Source organism: Phacochoerus africanus, chromosome 8, assembly GCF_016906955.1.
Source record: "Phacochoerus africanus isolate WHEZ1 chromosome 8, ROS_Pafr_v1, whole genome shotgun sequence".
Lineage (NCBI taxonomy): Eukaryota > Metazoa > Chordata > Mammalia > Artiodactyla > Suidae > Phacochoerus > Phacochoerus africanus.
Genome location: NC_062551.1, coordinates 74,194,467 through 74,211,471, shown reverse-complemented (window position 1 = coordinate 74,211,471; position 17,005 = coordinate 74,194,467). Strand labels below are relative to the sequence as shown.

The window sequence follows — 17,005 nt, the reverse complement described above, 5'->3', positions numbered from 1 at the left end:
CGTCATGGCTCAGTGGTGATGAACCTGACTAGTATCCATGAGGATGACTGTTCGATCCCTGGCCTTAGTCAGTGGGTTAAGGATCCAGCACTGCCATGAGCTGCAGTGCAGGTTGCAGACGTGGCTAGGACCTGGCATGGCTGTGGCTGTGGGGCAGGCCGGCAGCTGCAGTTCTGATTCGACCCCTAGCCTGGGAACTCCCATATGCCACAGGTGTGGCCCTAAAAAAGCAAGATAAATAAATAAATAAGGAAGACACAAATAAATGGAAAGACACCCGCTGTTTTTGGATCGTAAGACTTAATATTGTTAAGGTGTCATCACTATTCAGCAGGATCTACAGAGCCAATGCAATGCCTGTCAAAAACCCACTCACATTTTTTGCAGAAGTAGAAAAATTCATCCTGAAACTCATATGGAATCTCACGGGACTCTTGAAAAAGAAAACCAAAGTTGGAGGGCTCACACTTCCAGATCTCAAAACTTACTACATACAAAGCCACAGTGATCAAAACAGTGTGATGTCGGCATGAGGTCAGGCATGCAGACCAATGCAATAGAACAGAGAGCATAGATATAAACCCTCACCTGTATGGTCAAATGGTTTTCAACAAAGGTGCCACGACCATTTAATGGGTGAAAGAACAATATTTTCAACAAATGATGCTGGGAAAAAACTACAAAAGAGTTAAGTTGGACTCTTACCTTAAATCATATACAAAAATTAACGCACAATGGATCAAAGACTTAAATGTAGTCTGAAACCATACAGCTTTTAGAGGAAAACGGGGAAAAGCTTTACAACATTGGATTTGGCAATACTTTTTTGGATATGATACCAAAAGCATAGGTTACAAAAGTAAAAACAGAGAACGTCAACTATATCAAAATCTAAAACTTCCGGTGAATCAAAGGACACAATGAACAGGGTGAAAGGCCATCGAAAGAATGGGAGAAAATAGCAGCAAATCATGTAGCTGAAAAAGGGTTAATATCAGGAACGTATAAAGAGCTCCTATAACTCAACAACTATCCTCCCCACCAACTAGTCTGGCTAAATGTGGGCAAAGAACTGTAAGAGACATTTCCCCAAAGAAGATGCACAAAAATTGCCAAGAAGAATATAAAAAGATGCTCAAGGACAATCCTTCGCGGTGCAGGTTGCAACTGTGGCACAGATTCAATCCCTGCCCTGGGAACTTCCACATGCTGTGGGTGTGCCTCCCCCCCCAAAAGGTGCTCAATATCACTAATCATTAGGAAACTGCAAATCAAAGCTGCAATGAGATATTGCCTCATACCCATAAGGATGGCTACTATCAAAAGCAAATAACAACAGAAAATTACAAGGATTGGTGTGGACGTGGAGAAAGTGGAACACTTAGCACTCCTGGGAATGTAAACTGGTGCAGCTGATGAGAAAAACTGCACGGTGGGTCCTCAAAAGATTTAAAATAGATTTATCATATGATCCAGCAAGCCCACTTCTGGGTATGTACCTAAACGTACTAAAAGCAGGAACTTGACAAAATATTTGCACACTCATGTTTATCGCAGCATGATTAACAACAGCCAAAAAAGGTGGAAGAAAGTGGCCAGTGACTGGTGACTAGAAAAGCAACACGTGCTCCGTGAGGAGCAAGAGGATGGGTTCTGGAGTTAGGAAGTCTTGGGTTCAAGTGCCCCCTCTGCCACTTTCCAGCTCTGCAGCCTGGGGCCTGTTTCTTTGCTTCTCTGCAGGTTGCTACCTGAGCTGCAAAAATAAGTCTGATGAGCTGTGCTTCGTAGCACTGACAGAAGGTACTGTTTGGTGAAGTGTTTAAAGTAGTAGGATAACATTTTTGAAATTAACTGGTGTGTGTGTGGATTTGATCGATTTCTTTTAACCTTTCGGTACTTGGCTACTCCATCCCGCAGCCCCAGCCCCCTACTGCCTCAGGAAAGAGATATAGGGCAGAAATAGCAAAAAATGGGGTTTTCAAAAGAATATGAGGAAATGGCCAAGCGCTGGTGAGACGAGAGTCTGGGCTGGAAGGAAAGAGGAAGCCTCTCCGATTCCCCGTCAGCTGCATCCTTCCTCCTGCAGCTGGGCCAGGGTTCAGGAAGGCTGGCCGTGAGGTCGGAGCGCCCAAGTGTGGTTCCAGCCTCCCTGTGTGACCTCAGGCAGGGTGCTCAGCCTGTCTGTGCCCCAACAGCCTCATCTGGAAACTGGCACTGGTGACAGCTGACCTCGTAAGGATGAAATTGAGTTAACACACAGGACACTGCAAAGCACGGTGCCTGGCACAAGGCGAATTCAGCAGCTGTCAGCTGTTTCTGCTATTAACTCCCCTGCCTGGCAGCAGCCCTTTGGCTCCCCTACCTTTCTGACTATTTGCAGGTCTCCCTGCTGGGCACCTCTCCCCTCACCTGCCCTGTGGATGCGCTCCAGGTTGTGTCCACTTCCGCTGTACCACCCCCTCCATTCTCAGATGTGCATTTCCGACCCCTGGTTCATCTCCAGGCCTCAAACTGCCCCGCTGCTTCCTGAGGTGCTCGCTAAGCAATCCTGCCTCTCCCCTCTCGGTGATGGCATTATTTCCCTGGCTCATCCAGCCATCTCTCTCCATGGCCCCTGGTATGGACCCTACGGATTCTTCCAAAAAGCTCTCAAACCAGTCCCACAGCACCACCCCCTCCCCATGGCAAGAGTCCAGGCAGGAGATGGTACTCACTGTGGTGGGCAGAATGGCCTCCCAAAGATGCCCGTGACCCCATCCCTGGAACCCCGGAATGTGCGCCATTACGTGGCAAAAGGGACGCTGCAGATGGAAAGGTTACTGACCAGCGATCTTAAGAGAGGGAGACTAGCCTGGGTCATCCAGGTGAGACTAATCGAATCCCACCTGCCCGTATACGCAGAGAGCTTACTCTGGCTGGACGAGAGGGGTGAGATGGGGTTCTTGCTGGGTCTTCGCGTCACAGCCCCAAGGCTCCTCTTCCTGGGGAAGGATGGGGTCAAAATTTCCTCTTTACCCAAACCACCCTCCTAGGTTGGCGCCACATCAGCCTGCGGCAAGGAGGAGGATCACAAGACCATTGCACGCTTCGCTGTCAACCCCCCTCAGGATTCCACACAGTGGAATTTCCCTAGCTTAGTCAATCACCTTGTTATCTCCGTTGACTTACAAGGAACTTCCAATATTTAGACAGTAGATGTTCCCACAGCTAAAGTTACACTCAAAAAATGAAGCTTCTTTCTTTAGAAGCTTTGAGTCAGGTCGCCCAGAGTCTGAAACTCAGCCCTACCTCCCCGGACTACCTGTGTGGTTTGGGCGAGTTCCTTAACCTCTCTGAGTCCCATTTCCACAGCTTCCAATGAGGATAATGATGATAATCGTAGCCCCTGCCCCATGGGATTTGTTTTGAGGCTATAATTTCATAAATATACATACAGAACAAACACAGACTACATATATATATATATATATATATGTATATATATATATATATACACACACACACACACACCTCTCCCACGACTGCAGTAAGTCATCTATAAGCGCAGTCAGTTGCTATCTGTATTATTTACGCTCTTCAAAAGATTATCATCTTTCTTTCACTTTGCGTCCATCAGAATGGCTACTATAAAAAGAAACAACCAATAGCAAGTGTTGGTGAGGATGGGGGGAAGATGCATCCCCTGTGCACTGTGGGCAAGAATGTAAATTGGTGCACCTGCTATGGAAAACAGCAAGGCAGTGCCTCAAGCAATTAAAAATAAAATTATCACCTGACCCAGCAAGTCCCCTTTTGGGTACATATCCCAAAGAACTGACAGCAGGGGCTTGAAGAGATATTTATACGCTCATATTCACAGCAGTATCTGCAACAGCCAAAAAGGTGGAAACAACCCAAGTGTCCATCGGCCTGTGAATATGGATAAACAGAGTGTGGCAGAGCCGTACAACGGAATCCTATTCAGCCTTGAAACCGGAGGAAATTCGGAAACATGCTATAATGTGGGTGAACCCTGAGGGCATGATGCTCTGTAAAATAACTAGGCACGAAAAGACAATACTGTATGATTCTACTTACATGAAGTACCCAGAGTGGTCAAGTTCATGGAAACAGAAAGGAGAATGGTGGCTGCCAGGGGCTGGGAGGAGGGGGGATGGGGAGTTGTTTCATGGATACAGGGTTTCAGTTTTGCAAGATGAAAACAGTTCTGGGGATGGATGGGGGTGATGGTTGCACAACAATGTGAATATATTTAACGCCACTGAACTGTACGCTTAAAAGTGGTTAAAACGGGAAGTTCCTGATGTGGCGCAGCAGGTGAGGGTCCGACTGCAGTGGCTCGGGTTGCTGAGCAGGTGCCATGGGTGCAGCAGAAAAAGGGGGGGGGGGGTTTAAGATGGTAATTTTTTTTCTTTTTTATGGCCACACCTGTGGCATATGGAAGTTTATGGGCTGGGGGGTCAAATCAGAGATGTAGCTGCTGGCCTACACCATAGCCAGAGTAAGCCAGATCTGAGCCACATCTGTGATCTATATCACAGCTTTTGACAATGCTGGATCCTTAACTCACTGAGCAAGGCCAGGGATCGAACCCAAGTCCTCATAAATACTGGTCAGGTCCTTAACCTGCTGAGCCACAATAAGAACTCCATGGTAAATTTTATGTTATGTGTATTTTATCACTATTTTTTACAAATGGCATTACGATCTAGCCCTTTCCCCTGAACCCTTTCCTCTTAGAAGCCCCTCCACATGCTGGAGAGAAATTGCCATGGTGGGAAATGACCAATGAAATCAGCCCTGAGTTTCAGCTGCCTGAGCAGGGGACAAAGTTCCCTGAGGACTGGGGAGATGAGATAGGTGAACCCCCAGAGTGAGGAGGGCTTGGGTGGTGGTGGGGAGCACGACCCAGGAAGAACGACAGGTGGGGGTGTGGTGAAGATAGGGGAGCCGGCAGGTGCACCTCCAGGCCTGTTTCATTCTGTGGATCTCCCCATAGGGACTTCACCTCACATCTCCAAACATAGGTGTTCGCTCAGATTAAGAAACACGTGAATTAAAATGACATAGGTATCGTATTTCACCGCGTAGATCAGGGAGGACCCAATGAGTGGACAGCACCCTTGCTGGGGAGAGAGAGGCAAACGCATCCACTGCTGGTGGCCATCACATCTGGAGACTTCTGGTGGGCAACTGGGCCATGACAATCAGAGTCACAGATGTACCTGTCCTTTGGTACAGCAGACATACCCACTTGTCTGCGAAGTGATGCAGATAACAGGATGATCACAGCAGCCTTGTTTGTTTTTTTCTGTCTGGGTTTTGTTGTTGTTGTTGTCGTTGTTGTTTTGCTTTTTAGGGCCGCACCCGCAGCATATGGAGGTTCCCAGGCTAGGGGTCTAATCAGAGCTACAGCTACGGGCCACAGCCACAGCCACAGCAGGTCCGAGCCGCATCTGTGACCTACACCATAGCTCTCAGCAACGCCAGATCCTTAACTGAGCGAGGCCAGGGATCGAACCCCCAACCTCATGGTTCCCAGTCGGATTCGTTTCTGCTGTGCCACAATGGTAACTCCGCAGCAGCCTTGTCTAATAATAATAAGATTACGATGTAGGCTCCTGATGTTTTCTAAGAGGCAGCCCAGAACTGGCAGGTGCCAGGCAAAGGGATGACGGTCAGCTGGCTGTACGGGTTCTGGGGTGTGTGCGAGATCAGCCTGGCTCTAGGACTCTCAGACCCCACGTGAGAAGGGCTGACACATGCTGGAGAGGCTGCTCTACCAGTGAGAAGGCAGCCGCTGGCAGAACGCTGTTTGCCCAGGGCGAAGGTGGGGGCACAAGCATTTCATCTCCCACTCATTTCGGTCCTTATTTTTTCTCTAGGGGATCCTGAAACCTCCCGGGGTGTGTGTGGGGGGGGGGGTCTGGATGAGTTCGTGGGGAGGGGGTAGGGTCAGTCAGCCCCCTACTGTTGAGACTTCTCTTTTCCTCAAAACAAAGCTTACTGCAATAACTCTCTCTCTCCCTCTCTCTTTCAACGGGAGCTCCCAGAATATCACAGGGGAAGAAGCCCCACTGACCAGAAGGGAGCAGGAGGGAGCACGATGGTGGGGTTGGTCCTGGAACCGACTCCAGGGAACCCCACTCCCTGCACCTGAACCTGGGGAGCATTTTAAGTGTGAAGATTGCTGAGCCCTGCCCCAACCCCACTGGAAAGTCTGGCATTCGTATTTAATAGGCACTCTTATGCATATGGAAATTCCACCAACCATTGGCTTGCAGTAGTTCTTCATTCTGGAAGAACCACACCCTTTTCTCAACAGAGTTTAAGTAACAGCCACAGAGAGCTCTAAAAATTACAGCACACAGGCCACATCATGGAAATGATAATTTGCAAGGTTCAGCTGCAAAATGAGCAAGGCTGAGGCTTCTGAGTGTGAATCTCTGAGCTCCTGACTGTGGGTACCCAGCAGCCAGGGCAGGTCTTCCCCTTGCTCACCGTCCTTTGGGGCCTTCTTCCCATTACTCCTCAGATAAAGATCAAAATCCTTATGGTGACTGAAGGCCGACTTGTCCTTTGGCCCTCCTTCTTCCCACTCTGACTTCTAGAAGGATGCACAGTTTTTTTTGTCTTTTTTTTTTTCCCAGTCCCCTGCTCTCACAGTATGTTCTTCCACCCCAGGGCCTTTGCACATGCTGTTCCCTTCCCCCTCTGTCTAGTAAAGTCCCCCTTGTCTTCCATATTCATTCCCTTAGAGCTCCAATGTTGCAATGGAACAATACACACCTTTGCGGGATCCTTTGACTTATGTCTCTCTCCTGGCGGCCTCCTGACTGCAGGGACCATGCCCAGTTTGGGCATTATTGTATCCCTAGGCTTGCCTCGGTGCTGAGGCTCTGGGTAAATATTATGGAATGAATGAGTGATGACATCAGTAAAACCTAGGCTGGCCCTAAACAGGCTTCACTGCCATTAGGAAGCCAAACTCCTTACAGGATGTATTTTCATTTAAAAAAAAAACAAAAACAAAAACCTGCAAATACCAATATTGATTTCCCCTGAGCCAAATGATTACAAGTGACTTTTATTTTTCTTCCTTATACTTTGCTTTCTCCTAATTTTTAAAAGCAGGAAGCATGTAACCACCTTCCATTATCGGAAAAAGTAAATGATGTCAAAATATTACGATACCAGCGATGAATACACTATGTTGGCCTTGCCAATGAGTATAAATCTTTAGAAGCACAACGGCCTATTCTTTAGCATTGATCCAGGTAAATAAATATCTTTTTTATTTGCTAGATGTAACCTTTGGGTAATTTCAAGGATGCCTTTTTAGTAATATGTATTTCTGAATTTTACTTAGTGGCGTGACTTGTAGTGGCAGAAATAACATAAACTCTAAATCTACTGTTGAAATTATTCCTCAGGAGTTCCCGTCATGCCTCAGTGGTTAATGAACCCGACTAGTGTCCATGAGGATGCGGGTTTGATCCCTGGCCTCGCATAGTGGGTTAAGGATCCAGAGTTGCCGTGAGCTGTGGTATAGGTCACAGATGTGGCTCAGATCATGCATTGCTGTGGCCATGGTATAGGCCGGGAGCTACAGCTCCGATGTGACCCCTAGCCTGGGAACCTCCATATGCCTCGGGTGTGGCCCTTTAAAAGACCAAAAAAAAAAAAAAAAAAAGAAAGAAAGAAATTATTCCTCAGGACGGCTCACAGCTGAACAAGGGCGATTCTTCTGATCAGAAAAGCCCAGTGGAGTCAGCGGAGGGGCAATTTTTACCTTGTCCTGTTTCATAAAACTCTAAAGTGTTGATATGTCTGCGTGTTTCAATTCTTCAGAATGGACCTGTGTCCCCACACCCCTTTTTAGAGCAAATCTCCTTTCCCGAAGCCGTGTAAGCACTGGAAAGATGATGCGTGTAAGACAGAAGTGCCCATTAACAGTCTGTTCACGAAACACTTGGCAACTCACGGATCTTCTGTTCTCCCGGAGCCAAAACAAACTCTCGCTTCTGGAAATGCAACTGACTCCTTCATAAATCAATGTGACCACTGCTGGGGGTGGTGACTGACTCCTTAAACTAAGTCCGAGGAGCGGCAAGCAGTCAATTATTTTCATGCAATGAATGCAGCCCAATTTCTGTCCATTTAATAACTGTCTTCCTTGGTTCCCTTTTCCCAGTGGCGTGTTAATACCGGTGGATCCTCAGCTCAACCCAGTGCACCTCTGAGGATCCCTCCCAGCCTCTATTTTATGAGGCCACGACAATCACCCCGGTGTCATTTACTTAGTACCCTGTGCCAGGCTCTTCTTGTGCATTTCCGACGTAATCCTCACAACAACCCCGTGAGGTCAGAGGCTTAAAGACGGCGACCAGGAGCCCAGGGTGATTAAGTAATTGGCAGGAAGTCACACAGCCACAAAGTAGCCTGAGGAGAGTCAAACCCAAGTCTGTCCATCTCCAAAGCCTGTGCTTTTATTTATTATTTATTTTATTACTTTTGCTTTTTAGGACCGTACTCGCGGCACGTGGAGGTTCCCAGGCTAGGGGTCCAATCGGAACTACAGCTGCCAGCCTACACCACAGCCACAGCCACACCAGATCCAAGCCACGTCTTGACCTACACCACAGCTCACAGCAACGCTGGATCCTTAACCAGCTGAACGAGGCCAGGGATGGAACCTGTGTCCTCATGGTTCCTAGTCAGGTTCCTTAACCATTGAGTCACGACGGGAACTGCTAAAGCCTGTGCTTCTAAAAAGAATTATGGTTTTCCAATATCATAGGCAGGTTCAAAGCAGAGATCTCTGTCTGGACTTTGGCCAGACGGGAAATAAAACGACTGCAAATCTACCTCTTGTTATGATAAAGAAGAAACTGCAATTCTTTTTCTCCCCCACCCCGTCCCCACTGTGCACACGGCACAGATTTTCTGCAGCCTTGAAGGGAGTCCACATCACAGAGGAGAAGCTTGGGCGGAGGGTAGGGAGGGCTCATGGAGTTTTTTCCTTTTTAATTTTTGTGGCTGCACCCGCAGCATGTGGAGGTTCCCAGACCAGGGATCAAACCTGCACCACAGCAGTGACAACACCGGATCCTTAACCACTATGCCACCAGGGAACTCCCGTGGAGTTATTTTTCCACCTGTTGAGTTTACAATAAACATTCTCAGAAAACCAGGTATCAAGGGGGGATTTTCTCACTTCGTAAGAACATCTACAAAACCCCTACAGCTAACCTTATACTTAATGGTGGAAGACTGAATGCTTTCTCTCCAGATGAGGAATAAGCAAACATAAAGAGGTATACGGCTCTCTTCCACAGAGTGCTGGAAATCCCAGCCAGTGCAATAAAGCAAGGAAAAGGAAATTAAAGGCATTCAGATCTCCTTTTCTGAAAGGAGAAATAACACTGTTCTTATTTGTAGACAACATGATTGTGTATGTACAAAATCCCAAAAAATCTACAAAAACCCTTGCAATGAAAGTTCAGTTAAGGTTGTAATAAGGTTGTAATAGCCCCAAATTGGGATAAGAATGCCCTTTGGTAAGTGAGGGGTTATTCATGTGGTGGTACATCCATACCATAGGCTGTTATCTAATTCAACAATAAGAGAACAAGCTAACAACCTACATGGATCTCAAGGACATTACACTGAGTAAAACAAAAAAAAAAAGAAAGAAAGAAAGAAAGAAATCAATCTCAAAGGTCACAGATTATATGATTCCATTTATGTAACCTCCTCAAAATGATGGGAATTACAGAGATGGAAAACAGGTTAGTGGCTGTTGGGGTTGGGGATGGTGGTGGAAGAGGTATCGTGACCATAAAGGAATATGACAAGGAGGATTTTTTTTTGGCTGCACCTGCAACATATAGAAGTTCCCAGGCTAGGGAGCAAATCTGAGCCATAGCTGTGACCTACCAGACCCTTAACCCACTGCACCACAGAAGGAATTGCAAGGAAGATCTTCGGTGATGGAATAGTTTTGTATCTTGATGGCTACACACAGATCCACACAGGTGATAAAAGGGCACAGGCCCTTCTCACGCCACTGTTTGTGAATCCATAATTATTTCAAAATAAAAAGTTAAAAAAACTTGTTGAATGAGGTCTGAGAAAGTCCTGCTTTTCACAGAGATTTCATCACATTTCTCTTCCTGCTTCAGTATTTTAACTCCTCTTAGGAGAAAAGGGAGCCCTCTTCCACTATTGGTGGGAATGTAAATTGGTGCAACCACTATGGAGAAGAGTATGAAGGTTCCTTAAAAAACTGAAAAATAGAGCTACCATATGATCCTATAATCCCACTTCTAGGCATGTATCCAGATAAAAACATAATTCAAAAAAATACACGGCACCTCAATGTTCACTGCAACACAATTCACAATAGCCGAGGCATGGAAGCAACCTAAATGTCCACTGACAGACAAATGGATAAAAAAGATGTGGTATATATATGCGATAGACTACTACTCAGCCATAAAAAAGAACAAAATGATGCTATTTGCAGCAACAAGGGTGGACCTAGGGATTATCATACTAAATGAAGACACAGAGAGAAAGACAAATATCATATGATATCAGTTACATGCGGAATCTTAAAAAAGATACAAATGAACTTACATATGAAACAGAAATAGAGCCATAGACACAAAAAACAAACCTATGGTTACCAAAGGGGAAAGGGGGGAGAGGGATCAATTAGGAATTTTGGATTAACATATAAACACTACTACACATAAAACAGATAACCATCAAAGACCAACTGTATAGCACAGGCAGTTATATTCCATATTTTATAATAACCTCTAAGGGAAAAGAATCTGAAAAAGATATATATATATCACTTTGGTATTCACCTGAAACTAAAACAACCTTATAAATCAACTAGACTTCAATTAAAAAAAAGAAAAAATATTTTAACCCTCCTCAATATTTTAAAAGGCTCCAAGCCATCGTTTTTATCATTCCTTACTTCCTTCCAACTTCCTTGGCTGTCAATGAGCTGGGCCTGTGGCCCAAACCACAGCTAATTCAGGGGGTGAAATGAAATGAGAGAATGCTGAGACTATGCCTGGGGCTCACCCTGACTTAGTACTTGGAGGTTAGGGGCTCCAAGGCGCCCACCACAATCTCCAGAAGCTCTGGAAAGGATGAGAGGCCATTACCCAAGCTGGGCACTTCAGGTGGCCCTGGCTCCCAGACCTGGAGCAGGTAAAGGTCAGGAACTAGCTCTCTGCCCACCTTCCAAACCGCCTCATCAGGCTGCTGGGGAGGGGATGCTGGGTGGGAGCTCGCAGCCATGGTCAGCAAAGGGCTGAGGGCCCATCGCTCATTCTCATAGCATGTACCAGGAAAATCCAGCACATTCAGCAGCTGGTTGTTGACGGCACCTCGAGGAAGGATGTGGTTGATATCAGAGATTGTACTTTAGAAGAGACTGGAGTCCACAGAACAGCAGGGACGTCTGGAGGGGCTGAGGGTCGGAATGGGCACAAGGAGGTCTTACCTCTAAAACAAGGTCTGAGTCTTGATGCCTTCCAATCGTAGTACTTTTATTCAGGACAAAAAAGCCTTCTGCGCTCTTTAGATAGGCTTTCATACTCTCTGCTTTCCCTATAAAAGGTTTTCAGAAAAAAAAAAATTGTTGGCAAAAAATACAATCTTCTAATTATTCAACATCACACTTGGAATGAATGAAACAGATTGCAACATCCAAAGGAGAAATCAGCAGAGGTAGGATAGATGGATTCAACAATGATCACAGCTGTAATTCTGCACATTTTAAAGACTGTCTTTTAAACAGTGGTATCTGGCATAGAGGAGCCTGGATCAGATCATCAGAAGACATGTTTTATGTAACTCAGAACACACAGAGTCATGAAAACAACCCAGCAACAAATCGGAATTCCACGGATAACTGCTCTCCATCTCCATTAAGCTTAGTTTGGGCTTAGTTATTGGACATAATCAAGTACTGAGTATGACGGACCCACCCCTTATTAGCTTGGTGACCCTGGATGACTTAGGTATTCTCTAGGCCTCTGTTTCCTCTTCTGTAAAATGGGGTTAATACTGCTCTGTATCCCAAAGAGTTTTGTGAGGAGTAAATGTGAAGCATCTAGAATGCTGCCGGCTACACTATACACATTTGTCCTGCTGTGATTATCACTGTCATTAACCTCAGGCTTCTCAAACTTTGATTCAAGGAATCCTACCGCTCTCTAGAGCTTCTTCAAGTGCCGAGAGAGAGTCAGTCATCAAGGAAACAGGCATTAGAAGATATTCTCTTCTTGAGTGACTGCATTTCTTCATATATTTAGGTAGAAAAAAATGATTTCCAAAGACAGAGTATCAAGATTACAGCTTGGCTGTAGGGTCAGGACTCTGCACATCTTTTTTTTCCTGGCATTTTATTATGAAAATGTCAAACACACAGAAACGTGGAAAGAGGTGGATGGAGAAATCCTATATAACTCACCACCCAGATTCTACAGTTGATAATGTTGCTGTATTTGCTTTATCATACCTCTATCCATCTATCTAGCCATCCATCCATTTGCTATTTTAATGCATTTTGAAGTAAGTCCTATACAGGTTTTTCAACATAAAAATTTCAAGGACCTTTCATAGGTTCCAAAATGTTGATATTTCATGTGCTCTCTGAATTCTGATTTGAGAGATGTCCGACCACACAGCGTGACGTCTTCCACTTCAACGCCGTGTCGAAGCAAGTCTCCTTTCAACTGAAACGTCACTGAAATGTGAAGCTGTCAAACTTGTGGATAAAAACAAAAGTCATCAGGCGCGGCTGTAGACGGTCTCAGGTCTGGCTCTGCCGTCCCTAACATCTCCATCATCACGTACTGACTCCCTACCAAGGGCCTGGCTCTGTGCTACCCTCTGACCCATGCTGCCTCTTCTCATCCTTAGAACAACCCTGCGAGGTGGTGTCAGAATGGCCCCATCCTACAGATGAGGAAACAGACTCCGAGAGGTTAAGGTGACACAGGAGAAAGTGTCAGGGACCCCACTCTGGGGCCTTTGCACGTAACCACTGCACAAACCTCCACTGTTGCTGGTGGGGCAAAGTGGGGTGGGGGAGCTGACCCTTGGGATATGCAATAACAGAAAGTCCTTCAAACCATTATTCTATCCTCTGAAAGAAGAACTGATCCTACCTGGGAGTAAGGGAAATACAAACAAGCCAGATAGTTTATACTTGTCAACTCTGAGGCTTGTGGATGCCCCATAGATACTGATGCTTTCATAGAATGTGAAATAAATTTTATCAAGTTCACTGTCATGAATATAGGGGGAAAGACACTTCCTCTTCCCAAAGAACCGTGCTCTGCTGCCATCAGTAATCTTCAATGGCCAAGGACCACGTTATCCAGCAACACAGTCAAGCCTAATTAATCTAATATGTACACTTTTGAGAAATGTCTCTTCTGCAGGAATGGAACCTGGGATATGTCACTAGACTAAAATATATAACTTGGATCATGTGCATATTTGGTTTTTAGCTCTCACCTGAGATGTCCCCAAGGCTGGTGTCTTCTCTCTGCTCAGCTGTCCCCCGCCTATAAACACCCGACCGCCCTGGCTAACGGTGCCCTCATGCACCTTACTCCCCTGCTAGCACTTTCCCCTGCTGTGTTTCCTTCCTTGTACTTACATTCTCGGACATGTCCTTGTTCCTTTATTTGGTTGTGTTTGCTGTTTGTTTCTCTTGCACTGAGATAAATATTCCCAGAAAACCAGAACGGTGTTGACTTTGTTAAGAAGCAATTCTGCATGAATATCTTGCATTTGTGCCCATGTTCAGAGCAAAGGCATTGACAGATTTTGTCCTGCACTATCTTTTCAAGGATGTTTGTATGGCAAACAGCCTGGGAGGATATAGATAATGTTATAATAAAGATCCCGGCTCCTTCTGGGGCAAAAGGTGGGCAGGTTTGCTAACAGCTCCTTTCAAAGACTGTGGTTTCCCAAGTTTAGACTTCTCTACCTGAGACATAAACCCAGTGTGTTCGCAGCACCCACCTTGGCTGTTCTGCAAGGGGGGACTTTCAGGGCAACGGGAACCAATGTGCATATGAAGCTCTGGCTGCCTGTTCTGTCTGCTATGCTGTGAATAAAAACATTCTTTGTTTCTGGCCTTGACTTCTGCCAGTGCCTACAAGCTGGGCAGGCTAACTAACTTTCAAACAAGGTAAAACCACTGTGGTTTCTGACAGTTCTGTGCATCACCCCATTTCCAGCGCTGGGGGCAGTGCCTGACACATAGTAGGTGCTTGGTAAACACGTGCTGAGTGAATGACAAATGACACCTCAAAGCAAGTTAGTGCAGCCAGCTGGCCAGGAGCCTCTGAGGGCAACTACCTTCCATTTTTCCTTTTGGTATCTATCCTAGATGACTTCTTGGAAAACTTAAATTCTATCTCTTCAGCTTTGGGGTTGGACAATATTTTTCCACCCTAATCTTGCCCCGTGCCTCTCACCTCCCTGCCTGAAAACACGGAAGGAGGTAATCTGAACATGTTTACCTATGATTTCATTTTTACTCAGTGTCTTGGTGCACCAGCCACAGTAAAGAGTAAAAAAACTGCAATCATTTGCATTCCCCGACACTTGGGATGGTTCAGAACTGAGCTACAGGAGCAAACTTCCTTTTGAGGGCTACACAGTCTGCAGTGTCCTCAAAGTTCCTTAAAGAAGGAGAGGTCAGGCAAGGGGGGCGTGTCTCTGACCACTGCGTGGGTTGCTGTCCATAAATCACGGGAAACGGAGATTCCTCTCTTAATCCCAGTTGTACCCCCTACGCCCACCTCCACCTCTCCGCCCCGGAGCTGGTGCCAAGGAAGGGCCTGAATTCCTGCGCAGGCTACGTGGGGGGGGGGGGAGCTGTACTTAGGAGGGAAGGGATAGTGTTGGAGGCCTTTTCTGGGCTGTTCCTGGCGACCCGGGCCTGGATCAGAGAAGAGCTCAAGCCTGGGATGGGGCCTGGTCCCCCGCCTATCCCCTCAAGTCCTTGACTTTGTAGGGGCTGGGCCCCGTCAGGCCCACGTATCCGCCCTCCTTCCGTGCCGCACTCACCTGGCCGGAGGAAGAAGCCCACGCTTCGTCCTCCGCCGAGAGCCGGGGCAGCTCGGGAGGCGCTGAGCCCGCTCCGGGCGAGGCCTCCCGGCCGCGCTCCCGCGGAGTCTCCAGCTGGCTGCCCTCGACCCGCGCGCCCGCCCGGCGTGTGTACGCACGTCGCTATGGCAACGCCGCCCGGCCCGCGCAGCTGGTGAGGGGCGTGGCCTGAGCGGCTGGCGGCCGAGAGCGGTGATGTGTTGATCCCCTGGCGAAGAACAGCCGACCTGCAGCCTAGGGGGCCCAAGCCCCATTTCACGGACGGGGAAACCGAGCTCAGTGGTCACAGAAGTAGCCCAGAGTTTTACAGCGAGGAAGGAGCAGACTCAAGAATTCTTCCTTGTTGTACCTTCGCTCTGGAGTGGGTGCGTTGAAGCGGGGTGGGCAGGTGGGTGAGGGTAATGGCGCTGAACCAGAAGCTTGGAGGCTAGTACCCCACCCAAATCTCTAGCTCTCGTTGCTGCAGAGGAGAAAATAGAGTAAGCTAGAGGGACCGCCACTTCTGGGTGGAAGACGAGGGGTGGGGGAGGGGGAAAGAAACAATTTTGAAAGAATGAGGGATTCTGCCTCATGCAGGGGAAAGGAAATTTACACATCCACAGCCCTGCTGTTCCTGTCCTTCCCGTCGTTAAAACTGACGTTTATCCTTTGATTTGCTCTTTTCTCCTACAAACGTCACCTGAGTCCCCACAAGGGTCAGACGGTGGCCCCAGCGCTGACCTGGATCAGTCACTAAAGAATTCCCCATCCACGGGCACAGGACAGGGGGGATGGAGTGTGTTGAGAAGACCTGTAAATCCCCACTATCTCCCCTTAGCCCCGTGTCACCTTTTTGACATCAACCCCTTCTGCCTGGGAGCAGAACAGCCCTGCTGACTACCTGCAGGATGCATTTCCATGCTGGGAAATGACTGACAAGGTGCCCCAAGAAAAACTCAGAACATTTATCTAAGAAAGATGAAAGATGGCAGAGTCCACGCTAGTCAGTTAGGAAGATAGAAAAATCATGGAAATCAATACAGGGTGGATTGTATAGTAAAGAGGCTCAGACAGGCCCAGAGACTCTTAGAAATGCAGATCCTCCGAAGACCTCAGAAACTCCTGTTCGGCAGGTCTGGAGCATGGTCCAGGAATGTATTTGTCACAGCATGCGAATTCTTTGTGCATTTGTTACAAATATGGCAAAACCTCAGAATTTATTCACCCCTTCAGTTGGATTGCTGAAACCTCCCCCAGAACCTGTCCCTAGAAATTTCTGGAAGGTTCTGCCTGAGTCAGTTCCCTTTGACCAGAAAGATCCTAGGAAAGGATGAGGAGTGAGTGACCACAAAAGCTGGGGGGCCTGAGTCATAACTTCAGAGGAATAGGGAGAGTCGGTCAACTCCCCAGGCACCCATTTTTTTTTTCGGTGGTACCCAAGACATATGGACGTTCCCAGGTCAGGAATTGAATCCGAGCCGCAGGTGCAGCAACACTGGGTCCTTTAATCCACTGTGCCCACCAGGATGAAACCCATTCCTCCATAGCGACACTGTTGCAATTGGATTCTTAACCTACTGTGCCATAGCGGGAACTCCCCCAGGCACATTTCTGCCTCAGGACCTTTGCATTTACTGTTTCCTCTCCCTACCAGGCACTTCCCCCAGGGATCTCCTTAAGCAACTTTAGATTTTTACTCAAATATCACCCTATTTAAAATTGGGTTTTTTTATTTTGTTTTGTTTTGCTTTTTAGGCCCTCGCCCATGGCATATGGAGGTTCCCAGGCTAGGGGTCCAATCGGAGCTACAGCTGCCAGCCTACACCCCAGCCACAGCAACACAGGATCCAAGTCATGTCTGCGACCTATA

General features: G+C 47.1%; 1 protein-coding gene across 9 annotated transcripts in view; it reads right to left on the bottom strand.

The window, feature by feature from the left end:
- FHAD1 (forkhead associated phosphopeptide binding domain 1) overlaps positions 1-15,252 on the bottom strand; it is a 133,620-nt gene extending 118,368 nt beyond the window's left edge. For all 9 annotated transcript variants that reach the window (XR_007136481.1, XM_047791956.1, XM_047791957.1 and 6 more), the window contains exons 1-2: positions 15,118-15,252; positions 11,528-11,634 (exon numbers count right to left, since the gene is read on the bottom strand). Coding sequence is in view for 8 of the 9 variants with exons in the window: in XM_047791956.1 (XP_047647912.1) it covers positions 11,528-11,620 (93 nt within the window). In the remaining variant the exon portion in view is untranslated. The remainder of the gene's footprint in view (positions 1-11,527; positions 11,635-15,117) is intronic.
- Between the last annotated feature and the right edge of the window lie 1,753 nt (positions 15,253-17,005).